The sequence below is a fragment of the Acinonyx jubatus genome, chromosome E3, assembly GCF_027475565.1.
Source record: "Acinonyx jubatus isolate Ajub_Pintada_27869175 chromosome E3, VMU_Ajub_asm_v1.0, whole genome shotgun sequence".
Classification (NCBI taxonomy): Eukaryota; Metazoa; Chordata; class Mammalia; order Carnivora; family Felidae; genus Acinonyx; species Acinonyx jubatus.
Genome location: NC_069398.1, coordinates 19,172,920 through 19,186,426, shown reverse-complemented (window position 1 = coordinate 19,186,426; position 13,507 = coordinate 19,172,920). Strand labels below are relative to the sequence as shown.

Here is a 13,507-nt window from a genome sequence, read left to right as displayed (position 1 = left end):
TTTGGGGGAAGGGGGGGAAACCGCGATGAGGGCCCTCAGGCTTGGGCCACACCTGCCCAGACAAATACCTTCTGGTCTTAGATATTTTCTCTGTCTCTCTCATTATCTCTCTCTCTCTCTCTCTCTCTCTCTCTCTCCCCCTCTCTCTCATTATCACACCTACCAGGAGTGTAACAGATACACCGTCTCACTTCACCTTACCAGGCCCAGTAAGAGAATCCCTCCCACTTACACACATCTACTGCATGTAGACCTTCATTCTCACCCAGGAACAAGGTACGGGGGGTCGTACCGACATGTCCACCCCACTCACCTGATGCAGATAAACGATGAAAGGTCTGTACACACTTACACCCATAAATTGTTCCCAAGTACCTACTTGCCCTGGGCTCCGGGACCCAGGAATGATCCATACTTGGTCTCTGGCCCCCTGAGGAGCTTGGTCTGATGTGGGAGACCAGAGCAGGTGATGGGGTTTGTGAGTGAAGGGACTGGGAAGGAGGCCTGTGTGTCTGTGAGGGTATTGCCAGAAGCAGATAATTGCCAGAATAAAAGAAGGCATTAACGGGCAGAGGCCATAGCAGGTACAATTGAAGCCAACTGTTGGTAGGGGCCACAATCACACACTTAACAGCGAATATTTATTGGGCATTTCCTATGTGCAGGCATTGTTCCAGGAGCTACATTACATATTAACTTACTCTCATGTTATAGCTGAGGGAATAGAGAGATAAGTGAGTTGTCTAAGGTCACTGGACAAGCAGAGCTGGGATTTTCCCCAAGGCAGTTTGGCTCCAGAAATTTGGTTATAATCACTCTCTTATACCTTTAAACCCTCTGGCCAGAGTCCCACCCTTGCAACACACACACATAGCAACCCATGTCATATCTGCTGGCAAACACAGCTTCAAATAAAATCAACCTAAACACACTCATTTGAAGTAAACTTTTAATTGAAGTATAATATGCATAGGGAAAAGTACTTTCATCCTAAAGTGTACAGTTCAGTGAATATTCAGAGTAAATATGTTGGGGGGAGGGGACCAACATCAGATTAAGAAACTGAACATGACCAGTCCAAGAGCTCCCTTTTAGCCCCTCTCAGCCCTAAGGGTGACCACTATCCTGACTTCTCACACCACAAATCAGTTTTGTCTGTTTTGAACTTCATATAAAAGGAATCATACAGTGTGTGTTGTTGTATTTGATTTCTTTCATGAGACTTGTCCCTATTGTTGGATGTGTAGCAAGACATCACTCTGTGCTGTGTCCACTGTGTGAACAGGCTACAATTCATTTTCCACTTTCCTCTCGATGGGCCGTTTCCAGTTTGAGGACATTATCGACAGTACTATGAACATTCCAGTACACACCTCTTCGTGCTCATACCTGTGTATTTCTGTTGAGTGTTGATGACCTAGGAGTAGAATTGCTGGAACGTGTAAGTTCAGCTTCTCTAGAAAACTGCCAGTTTTTCAAAGCGTCTCTACCAGTTTCCACTCCCCCAGAAATGAGAGCTCTGCTTGCTTTACTTCTTTGTCTACACTTGATATGGTCTGTTGTTCTCATTTTAGCCATTCTGGTAGGTGGAGACCTACTCATATTTGCAGCGTCTGGCCGGTAATGGGCAGTCAGTGAAGAGACAGCTGAATGAATGGCTGGAGAAAAACAGTCTGGGAGCGAGAGCCAAGAGAGGCTGGACACATACTCTGCGCACAGCATTCGGGGCCGCCCCCGCGCAGCTCGCCGGGACCGTGACCCCCTCGCGCCCTCTGGCGCCCACGTGGTCTGAACGCACCGCCTCAGCCCAGCTGCGCTTGTCTTGGCGCCGAGCTGTCCCCAACCCTCCCTCTTGGTGGCGGGTAGGGGGCGCTGCGCGTCCGGGCGCCCCGAGGGGGCGGGCCCGGTCGGGGCGGGGCCGGCCGGCTTCCAGGCCTGGGCTCTGGCCGCCCGCGCCGCCCGGCCGCTCCGGGGACGGGCCGGGGCGGGGCGCGGCGCGGCGGCAGGAAGCGGGGCGGGGACTCGCGGAGGCGTTGGGGAGCGAGGGAGGGCGCGGCCAACTCCCGGAGGGACGGCAGGCGGAGAGAGCGGCGCCCGGGTCTGGCGCCGAGCCTGAGCCCGCCGGACGGGAGGCGGCCCAGCCGCGGGCTCGGCCTCGGCCCCAGCCCCGCCAGCATGGCCGGCCGGACCGTGCGGGCCGAGACCCGGAGCCGGGCCAAGGATGACATCAAGAAGGTGATGGCGACCATCGAGAAGGTCCGGAGATGGTGAGCGCTGCCCCGGGGCCAGGGACGGGACCTGGCGAGGCTACTCCTCTCCCAAATGCGTCTACCCTCCCTTCGCCTGCCGTGGCCCCCAGGTGTTAGGTGTACCCCCCCAGCTGCGCCCTGGAGCTATAGGGCTCTGTCCCCCTTCTGGCTACACCCTAGGGTCTACAAAGCGTGTTCCCAAGCCTTACCCTCATTTATGCCCCGCCCCCTAAAGCTTTGCCACTCCTCCCTCAAGTATGCCCAGGATCTTCATTGGTATGGTCCCCGGCTAGGTCATTAGTCTTGCTCTCTTGTATACCCCAGGGGTCTGCAGAGCTATGGCCCCAAGCCACACTCTCTTTCTAGAGGCACCCCCACGTAAGGCCTGGGGTCTGCAGGACTTTCTCCTTCTAACTATGCCCCATTAGCAAAACTGCACCACCCCTACTTCTGCAGGTCTCCCCAGATGTGTTCAGCTCCTGGGGGGGCTCTCTCCTCAGGACTCTGACCCAGTCCCCCCACCCTCCCACAGGGAGAAGCGCTGGGTGACTGTGGGCGACACTTCCCTTCGTATCTTCAAGTGGGTGCCAGTGGTGGACCCCCAGGAGGAGGTGAGCAAGCTCTCCCACACCAGGCCCTTCATCTGTGCAACCTCAGGCGAGCCCCTCCCCACCCTGGCCTCCACCTCCAGTCCCGCTCTGAGACCTCAAATGCAGCAGCCAAGACAGATGTTAACAATTATTAGCAACTCCACCCCCTTCTCCTTTTTTCCTGCTTCCGACCCCTGAGTTCAAGACCTAACTCACTGTGCCACACTCTGTCACCTCATGCAGGGTCTTTTGCTTCTCTGTGCCTCAGTTTACTAATTTGTGCAGTGGGGGCTTTGCAAGCACTAACTGGAAAGCTGCCACTGACCCTCACCCCTTTAACCCCCAGGAGCGGCGGAGGGCAGGTGGTGGGGCAGAGAGATCTCGAGGCCGGGAGCGACGGGGCAGGGGCGCCAGTCCCCGAGGGGGTGGCCCTCTTATCCTGCTGGATCTCAATGGTATGTAGGGATCCTGGAATTTCAGGGGGAGGTGTGGGCTGTAGATGAGGGAGAGAACTGGGGCCCTCAGGCCCAACCCTCTCGGCTTTTGCTCCCACAGATGAGAACAGTAACCAGAGTTTCCATTCGGAAGGCTCCCTGCAAAAGGGCACTGAGCCCAGCCCTGGGGGCACCCCTCAGCCCAGCCGCCCTGTGTCACCTGCTGGACCACCAGAAGGGGTCCCAGAGGATGCTCAGCCCCCACGTCTGGGCCAAGAAAGAGGTAGGACCAGGTGCCTCCCTAGAGCCCTCTCCTCTGACTCTTGTCCTCTGCAAAGTTGAAGCCACCAGCTTACATCTACCAACACCTACTGCTCTCCTGTGTTACCCGCTCCTGGAAGTCTTCCCTGATTCTCACAGAAAGTCACCATCCTACCTCCAGCGACTGTCTGTCTCATTCCTCTGGCTTCTTTGGGTCTTTAGATAACTAATCATCATCTGAGATTTTCATGTAAATTTTTTTTTTACTATTTCTCCCCCCAACCCCCACCTCATGTCAGCTTCCTGAACCTTGGGTCCACGTTGATCTTGTTCATTACTGAATTCTCAGAACAATGTGGGACACATAGAAGGTGCTCAATAAATATTTGTTGAGGACTAAATAATAGCGATATTCCTGAAGGTGGTTAATAAGTGATAATAACAGCCCATACCTATCGAGCTCTGACTGTGTGCCAGATGCCCTTCTGAATGTGTTGTAGGTCACGTAATCCTCATAACCCTATGGGGGCTATCACCTCCTCATGTAGATGAGAAGCTGAAACTCAGAGAAGTACCCCAAGCTCACACAGCCAGTGAGCCCATATCTTGGGCATAATTCCTCCTCACCTCCTCTCTCTTCTGTACAATCCCCTGTCTGGTCTGAACCATGTCCCAAATGTGTCTGCCTTCCTAGAAGAGCTGTCTCTTACCCCCACCTGGCTCCAGCCTCCTTATGGGTCTCCTCTCCCCCAGTCACCTCTGCACAGCTGCCAGAGCAACTTTTTCTAAAGTACAAGTTTGCCAGGCTCATTTTCCTGCCTCAAAGCCTTCAATGGCTCCCTATACCTTTGACTCCTCCACTTGGCACTCTGGGCCCTTCTTGAACTACCCCTGCTGGTCTCATTATTCCTTTCCAAGAATACCATGACTTAGGCTTATGGGCTATGTTTAGGTTGTGCCATGCACTTGTGCACCTTTACTAACATAAAAATAATAACAGGCATTTATTGAGCACCTACTATGTGCCAGATGCTTTACTAAGGGCTTTACCTGTATTATCTCACTTAATCCTCACAACTGTCCATGTGGTGATTACTATCATTCTCCCCACTTTACAGATGGGGAAACTGAGGCCCAGAGGAATTAAGTCACTTGCCCAAGGTCAGGATTTGAACCCAGCAGTCCAACCTCAGAATCTGTATTCACTAAATATATGTCCTGTTTGCCTAAAATGTGCTCCACTCCCCGTTTGTCTACCTGATGAAATCTTACTCACCTGTCAAGATCCCACTTAAATGTCCTTCCTGTGTTCTCTTCCTGGCTTGCAGCCAGGTCCCCAGCTCCCTCCCCGGTGTCCCTCAGCCCTGGTCTGTGCTGTGGCATGGAGCAGCTGCTCAGGGAATATCTGTTAACTTGATGTTCCAGATCCTGGGGGCATAACTGCAGGCAGCACGGATGAACCCCCAATGCTGACCAAGGAGGAGCCTGTTCCAGAATTGCTGGAGGCTGAGGTGAGAGAAGCCAAAGGGCTGGACTCCTGGGTCTCTAAGGCAATGGGGGCTCTGGGGCAGCCAAAGGCTTGGGGGCTGCACTGCTGAGGTCCAGGCAGGAAATGTAGACCTCAGACACAGCTCAAGTCTCAGAGGCTGGGTTCTTAGGGCTGAAAAGGAAAGGGTGTTTTAAGACAAAGTCCTGTGGGCTGGATCGGGGCTGATTTAAGACCATTAAAAGCCTGAAAAGATCGTGGTGCTCCTCCAAGTATTTTATTTTATCTTAATCTTAAACTATAAAATTAGCTTAAGAGATCCCCGACAGACTTCTGACTTTTTCCACAAGGACTACCTTGATGCATTTTCCAGAAATATCAAGTATCAGCTTCTTTCCCCCCAAACGATGTTGTTGTTGTTTCCGGTGCCCACTTAATCTACTTCCTGGGTCCCTGGCCCTGGGCTAGACTCCTAGGTCCGGGAGGGGAGTGGAGTGGAGGCACTGGAGAAGGCAGAGGCTAGGAGGCTGTACTCCTGGGTTTGGGTGGAGCTCACGCCTGTCCGCCCTTCCTCTCCAGGCCCCCGAAGCTTACCCCGTCTTTGAGCCAGTGCCACCTGTCCCCGAGGCAGCCCAGGGTGACACAGAGGACTCGGAGGGCGCCCCCCCACTCAAGCGCATCTGCCCAAATGCCCCTGACCCCTGAGAAGCCGGCCTGCCTGTCCTGTCGCCCCAGGGGCCCCTTTGGCTTTTTACAAATAAAGACCCTTTTGTAATTTTGTGTCATGTCATTTCCCCGTCAGGGCTGGGGAGGGTCTTTGGAGACAGTTTTGTCTCATGCTCTGTTTCTCAGATGGAGTCACTGAGGCTCAAAGAGGATCTTCCTATAGTCATACCATGAGTCAGACATGGAATGGGAGCTTGAGCCAGGACCCTTCCTCCCCAAAACTCCCTCCACCCTGCCCTGCCCTCCTTACCTTGGACCCTTCCTGACCTTCAGCCCTCCTCTGGGAATCCCAGGACCCCACTTCTTGTTCAGCTGTCCCTTGGGCCCAGCAATTACCAAAGCCCTGGCCCATGATTCCCATTCATACATAGGAACACAGAAGCCCAGAGGGACTTTGGGGTCTGAAATGACCCAACACATTCCTTGCCCTCAAGAAGCTACAACTTGTATCTCCGGCCTCTGCTTAGCCATTTCTCCACCGGAACCCCTACCTACACTTCTCATTGAGTCTTGCTTGTCCTCAGCCCAATCACTACCTCCTCCAGGAAGTCTTCCCTGACCCCTGGCTCGGTTTCCCTTCTTTAGGGCTTCCATCACCCACTGTGCCTCCTCCTTTCTGTCTCAGCAGACATTTATCAGGCTGTTTAGGATGGCTGTTTTGTTTGTCTGTTTTGTCCACTAGGTTGTGGGTTCCTGAGTGCAGAACTTGGTCCCCAGTCTTATCTAGCACCACGTTGGGCATAGAGCAGTTATAGCAACTGTTTGATGAGTGACCAAATAAATGAATGTGCCGTGGTATCTGGGAAGGCTTCTCTGACAGGGTGGTGGCATGTGAGACATGAACCTCAGTGTGGTAGATCTGAAGTCAGAGGTCCTGGTTCAAACCCCGGCTCTGTTACTCACTAGGTGTGTGGCTGTATGCAAGCCATTTCCCCTCTCTGAGCCTTAGCTTGTCTATCTGAGCAATGGGGACAACAATGAGGCCTCATCTGCCCTAGTGATTTGTGGGAACCTTCAAATGACATACAGCACCTTCAGTCTGTGCCTGCAAAAGAGGTAGAGTCAGGTGTATTAGCCCTACTTTTATTTTTAACAAAGGAAGAGACTGAGGTTCAGAGGGACCACACTGGAACTTTTAAAGAAGTATTTAAAAACAGAGGGATGCTTCCTGATAGCAGCTGAACTTGTGACAGTTGAGCCAAGGCTGGCCGGGGGAGCCAGGTGTTTCGTGATGTGGAATATTTGCTGCTTCTTGCTGCTGCGACAAATTACCACAGATTTACTTCGTGATTTAAAGAAACACACATTTATTACCTTACCGTTCTGGAGGCCAGAGGTCCAAAATTAGTCCCACTGGGCTAAGGCCAAGGTACCAGCAGGGCTGGTTCCTTCCAGAGGCTGCAGGGGAGTATCTGTTTCCCAGCCTTTTCCAGCTCCTCCATGCCACCCGTCCTATGATTTGGGGTTCCTCCCTCCGTCCTCAGCATGGCATCTCCTGGTCTCCCTGTCTCTTTCATCTTCACATCTCGGGTCCTGCCTCCCTCTCCTAAGGCCCCTGTGACTACATTGGGCCCACCTGGATGATGCAGGTGACTCTTCCCATCTCAAGACCCTTAAACTTAAATCACACCTGCGAAATCTCGTCGGCCACATAAAGTAACATCCACAGGTTCTGGGGATTAGGTTGTGGGCATCTGCGGAGGGCCATTATTCAGCCTGCTACCTGTGGTAATCTCAGCATTTTCTTGGGCATAGAGGTCATCTCATGATTCCCTTTGACCACCCCATGAGGTGATGGGAGTGCTCTGTAAACTGTGAAGTGCCTTGTTTGGGTTAGTCGTACAGTGTTAAAGCCCAGAAAATAGGTTCTGGGCTTGAATATCAGCATCTCCATTCGTTTGCTTGTGGCCTTGAGCCAAGTGACTTAACCTGTCTGGGCCTCGGTTTTTTCATCTGTAAACTGGCGATAATACTAATGTCAGCCTGGTGAGAGTGTTGTGAGGATTAGATGAGGAAGTAATGGAGAGAGTGTCCTTGGCTTGACACATAATAAGTGCTCAATAAATGACAGCTGTTTTTCCTATTACTCCATTTTGCAGATGAGGATACAAGGGTGTAGGGATAGAGGCCAGAGACTTGCCCGTCTGCGAGACTGGGGAGGAGGAGTCCATATCTGAGCAGCCTTGAAAGGCTAAAGTTTGAGTCTCCCCCATTCTTGTTCCTCACTTGGCCCCAGACCCCAGGCATCTGTCCCCTATTCCAGGCCTGCACCCACCCTCTCTGTGGTCCACTCTGTGACCTGGTTTAAAGTCCACTTCTTCCACAGCCACACCCCCACTCATCACCTTATAATGCTCTCCCTGCCTCCCTGCTTCCCACCCCCTCGGGATGTCTACACTCTCTTTTTGGAAATTCTTCCACCCCTGACTCTTGGGTTCTGGCCTCTAGTGCTCCCCCATTCTCTTCTGCTCTGTCACTCTCTCCTGATCCCTTAAATATCTCTTGCCTTGGCCTAGCTCTTCTCTTCATGCACACTCCCTGCTGGGTCCACCTACCCTTTGAATCAAGGGCTCCCAAATCTCTGCATCCAGGTTCCGCACCTACCTCTAGACTCAGCCAGATGCCTGCATGACATCTCCACTGGGATGTCCAGACCCTCAGCATCCTTCTCCTCCCACCCTGTTCCTACCATCACCTGTACCCAGAAATGGCCCCTCAATCCCAGACTGGAGCACCCAGAAGTCAGAGTCCCATCAACTATCATGTTTCATTGAGTCTCTGTCCTGAATAACTCTCCCATCTACCCCTTTCTTTAGGGCCCTTCCGTTTGCTAGGTTCCTCCTGGTGGGTTTCCTGCTTCACTCTTGCCCACCGCAATCCATTCTCCACCCAGCAGCTGGGCAGTCTCAGAAACTCACATCTGCCCATGATACTGCCTTTGGCGAGAACCCTGCAGTTCCCCTTCCTGGCAGGATGGGGCTACCTCCTGCCGCTTCACCCCACCCCTGCACCGCTTCCCTGAGAACTGCTTATAATCACTCTGCTGTTTCTGAGTCTAGGGTTTTGCTCATGCTGTTTACGCTGCTAGCAGATCTCTTCTTATCCTCTCTTCATCTGGGAGATGCACTCTTTTTTTTTCTAACCTTGGCTTCCTGGTGACTTCTTTTGTCATGCCCCCTGCCTCCTCCTCTGCCATTTCATGGGACATCAGGTGTTGCCTCGTGATGATCTGTGTTGACTTGGGTCTTTGGCACCAGACTGAGCTCAAGGAGGGAGGAGAATTCCTTTATTCCTAGAAACATGTATTTATTCCACCCTTACTGTTTGATGGGCACCATTCTAGGCCCTGGGGATAAAGCATAAACAAAATGGAAAAAAGTCTTTGCCTTCACAGAGCTTACCTTCAATAAATTGTATCATCTGTAGGAAGTTATAAGCACTCTCTAAAAAAAATAAAGCAAGGGAAATGGGAAAAGGGCAGATTGCAATTTTAAATAGGGAGATCAGAGGAGGCCCTACTGAGGAGACATTTGAAGAAAAGCTTGAAGTAGTGAGGGAGAGAGCCATGCAGATATCCCGGGGGAAAGCATTCCCGGCAGAAGGAATAGCCAGTGCAAAGGCCCTGAGGTGGAGTGTCCCTGGAAATGAGATCAGTGTGACTGGGGCACAGGGAAGTAGGGAAAGAGCAGTGGGAAGTGAGGTCAGCTCTTGTAGGGCCTCATAGGCAGGTCACAATCATAAAATGGCAATCAAAATCAATCCTGCTTGGAGGCCATTGTCAGGACTTTGGCTTTTATTCTGGGCGAGATGAAGAGCTATTGAAGGGGTCTGAGCAGAGAAGTGACATGATCAGACTTAGGGTTTTTTTCTCCTAATATTTTATTATAAAAAGTTTCTGGGTGCCTGGCTGGCTCAGTCGGAAGAGCAAGCAACTCTTGATCTCTGGGTCATGAATTCAAGTCCGCATGGGGAGTAAAGATTACTTAAGCAAAACAAAAAAACCTTTAAAAGTTTCAAACATGCAGCAAGTTGGAAGAATTGTATATATATGTATATATACCCGCCACCTAGATTCTGTACCATCTTACTGTATTTGTTTATCACGTATCCATATCCATTCATCCATCTATCAATCTATCTTATTTTCTTGATACATTTCAAAATAAGTTGGAGACACTGGTATATTTCCCTCTAAGTCCTTAAGCATGCAGGTCATTGACTAGAGTCCAGTATTTCTTTACAGGTTTGTCTTTCTTTGCCCTTGAAACAAAATATCTATATAGTGAAATGCGCAGGTATTAATTGTATGATTCGGGGAGTTTCAATAAATGCACACATCTGCATAATGCAAACTCTTATCAAATACATCATTATCCTCCTGGAAAATTTCCTGTGCCCCTCTCCCACCCTTCCCAAGCCCCCAGAGGCAATCACTGTTCTGGTTTTGTTTTAAGTTAACCTGTTCTAAAACTTCATATGCATGGAATTATACAGTATGTACTTCTTCACATCTACTTTCTTTCACTCAGCATAATGTTTTTGAGAGTCATCTGTATTGCTGCTTAGATCAATAGTGTGTTCCTTTCTATTGCTAGGTTATAGTCCGTAGACTTGGCTTTGACTAAGCACGCTCTACTGGGTGGAGAACAGTCCTCTCCCTGTTTCTAGCTCCCTGCACAAGTCTGTCAAGCCTTGTGGGCTCAGAGCACTGGATGAGTGCATCCTAGGGAGACAGACAGCTTGTTCCCTAGGACCTTTCTAGGATGTAGTCTATGACATCAGTCCCCCAGAAATCTGGGGAAACATAACTATATCAGGGACAGGATGTAGGGTGACCAAGCAAGCATCCTGGTTTGTCCAGGACTTCCCAGTTTTACCACTTCAAGTCCTGTTCCTGGGAAACCCTGGGAAAACTGGGATGGTTGATGGCCCTGGCAGGATCCCAACACTGCCCCTAGGGCCCCAGGCCCTTTCTGACCCCTTCCTCCTAAGGATTGATTTTCCGTAAACTAAACTGATCTATTCCTTCCCTGGTCTAAAACTTCCCAGGGCTCCCCATGGCTTTACCTGGCAACCCAAGAGATGTACTCAACCTATGTCACTGGTTCTCAATCTTTGCTGCACAATGGAATCGCTCGGGAAATTCTGATGCCTGGCTTCTACCTCGGACATTTTAATTGGTATAGGATGTGACTTGGGCATTAGGAGTTTTAAAAGCTCCACAGGTGACACTGATATGCTTCCAAGTTTGGGAACCACTGGCCTATGGATATATGATTTGCTTCCCTTATGTGGTGTTGAATATGTTGCCAACATTTAAAATCAAATGATTTCATATAAAAATCTAGACTCCCGGCTACCTTTGACAAAGCAGAAGATCTGAGACACTGAGTGCCTCCAAGTATGGTAATCACCAGGGGGTGTGTAGCACCAGCTGCACCTGGAGACAAAACGTGTGCTCTCTGGTTACAACTCTTCACAACTCCATAGTTTCTTTCTCTGCTCATTTATGTTCATTTGCACAGCTTACAGGCTAACCTCCCAGCTTTGTAGCGAGGCATTTGAGGCCTTCCAGGTGCTGGCTTCTTCTCACGTCCTCAGCCTCTTCCGTAACTGTTCCAGTACATTCATCTCACTTCCCGCCCTCCAGCCACATGGGCCTCAGGGTACCTTTCATACCCACCTTTGCCTGCACAGTCCTCCCACCAAACTCCTTATCAAAACAGACAAGGCCTTGCTCCCTTTGGCCACTTCAGCCTCTGTCTGCCCTCTTTCCCAAGTTCATCTACCACACCAAACTTCTAACACACTGAGGCTTGCCAGGCTAGTTCCTATCCTAGCACTTGCTGCCTCTCCCTGGGAAACTCTTCCCTTCCTCTCTTCTTTCTTTCTTCCTGGTCAATGCCTACTTATGTTTCAGGCCTTGCCTTAGATCTCATCTCCTTCTTCAGGAAGCTTCCCTGACCCTCAAACTAGGTCAGGTCATTGGTTAGTCACTGCACTTCCTCTTTTGCCTGACATCTCGCTTCCCTTGCTAGAATAAGGCCATGTTGTTCATCTCTGTCCCCCTGGGGTCTAGGCAAATTGTGAAGTGCCTGGGAAAGAGTAGGTGTTCATTAATGACAAAAGGAAGCACACGTCCCTTTCTCCACTGGCAAAACTTCTACTCTTCTGGTTGCATTTCTACTGTAATATTCAACTCGGTTCTCCTGGAGATCCCAAATCTCACTGAGCTCGGGTCTATCTCACAATCCAGTGGGTCCCCAAACCCATTTTCCGGTTGTTTCCCCAAGGTCATAATGCGTAATTGGAATAGGTATACTCAGCAATGGACAGAATCCCCACATCAGTTGACTGGGTCTCTGCATGCCTGTGAAGGCAGGGCTGTGCATGGTTGGCGACCCAGGGCCCCATACAGAGCAGGCACAAGGGTAGAGTATAATAACTAACTTTCTATTCCATTTATCTGTTGATTTTCAGCTGGCAATGGCCTTTCTGCCAATCCCTTCCTTTGTTTCTTCTGTCAGCTCTGAGAGGCAGCTGTGTAGCAATGGTCAGGATGCAGTCTAGGAATGGAGGTTTTTCAGATTCAACTGATTTGTCTTAACTGTGTAATCTTGGGCAAGTCAGTTCCCCACCTAGACTTCAGTTGCCTCATCTGAAACATGGAGCCAATAATCGTTTCCTCGTCTTTGGGGTCTAACATCTTTAAACATGTCAGGAACAGTGTGAACCAAGTGCAGAGTGAGCACCTGAGAAGCTGTATGTAAACCAAATTTTTGTGAAGTGAACAGTTATTTCCAACCTTTAATTTTTAGAATCACCGGTAGGATTGCAGGCTCTCTAGGATTTAGGAAATGCAGTGCCAAAGAAAAGTAAAAGCCCGTGGTAATCTGGAACAACCCGAGTTGAGGTTTTAACGTATGTATTTTTAAGATACAGTGAGGGAAGTGGAGAGAGGCGGTTGGGGTAAATGAGAACCGCTCCAAAAGGGATGCCTGGGCTCTGGTTCAGCTGCTGTGTGACTTAAGTGGCCTCGTCTGTAGAATGGGATCCCCAGGCCCTCTCCCCACAGAGCCTTTTGTGACGCTCCGAGGAAACAAAGGAGGGACGCGTGCCTCCGAAACGGCCCGAGCGCGGGCGAGCACGCCGCAGGACCGCAGGGGTTAAGGGCACCGAGCGCCGCGCTGCCGTCCTAGAGCGGGCGCGGGCGGACTTCCGGCGCGGGGCGCTCGCGGTTAGGGGGCTGGCACGCCGGCGCTTCGGGAAGGGAGCCGGGCGGGTGTACGGCGCGCGGGGTCGCGGTTTGTTCCTGGGCAGCGGGCACCTGGGTGGAGGACTGCCACTCTGAGGCTCGGCCCGCGCTGCGGCGGCGTCCTGGGGTCACCTAGGCCGGGCCCCTGGCCGACGTGACCCCTCCCCCAAATTCCGGACTAGCAGTGTTCCACAGTGGGCGCGTTTGAGCTCCTCTGGCCTTGGGTTCCCCTGCTGTAGTGCGGGTGTGGGGATCCCGGGACCGGCCGAGGACAATCGGTTTCTTTAAATTACTTGCACCCTGGAATGCACTGTATCCCCATTGTTCAGTCCAGGAAACTGAGACTCAGGAAGGCCAAGTTACTTTGGAATAGCAAAGGCATGCTTTCCCACTCGCTGGTCTAGTCAGGGCAGAGGCCTACTTCCAGGCCATATCCCTTGATTCTTGCGCTGCCGGTGCTGCAGGGGGAGGGGGAGGACATCCGTGTGTGTCAGGAGCAGTACCCA

At 51.3% G+C, this 13,507-nt stretch overlaps 1 protein-coding gene across 5 annotated transcripts in view; it reads left to right on the top strand.

Moving 5' to 3' along the window:
• Nucleotides 1-1,913: 1,913 nt before the first annotated feature.
• BCL7C (BAF chromatin remodeling complex subunit BCL7C) overlaps nt 1,914-13,507 on the top strand; it is a 47,153-nt gene continuing 35,559 nt past the window's right edge. Inside the window, exons 1-6 of one of the 5 annotated variants that reach the window (XM_015076868.3) lie at nt 1,932-2,267; nt 2,782-2,860; nt 3,186-3,294; nt 3,395-3,556; nt 4,960-5,045; nt 5,600-5,795. In XM_015076868.3, coding sequence (XP_014932354.1) covers nt 2,176-2,267; nt 2,782-2,860; nt 3,186-3,294; nt 3,395-3,556; nt 4,960-5,045; nt 5,600-5,725 — 654 coding nt within the window. In that variant the 5' untranslated portion in view covers nt 1,932-2,175 and the 3' untranslated portion in view covers nt 5,726-5,795. Of the gene's footprint in view, nt 2,268-2,781; nt 2,861-3,185; nt 3,295-3,394; nt 3,557-4,959; nt 5,046-5,599; nt 5,796-13,507 lie in introns of those variants that run through there. The other 4 variants (XM_053213067.1, XM_053213068.1, XM_053213070.1 and 1 more) reach the window with 4 other exon arrangements.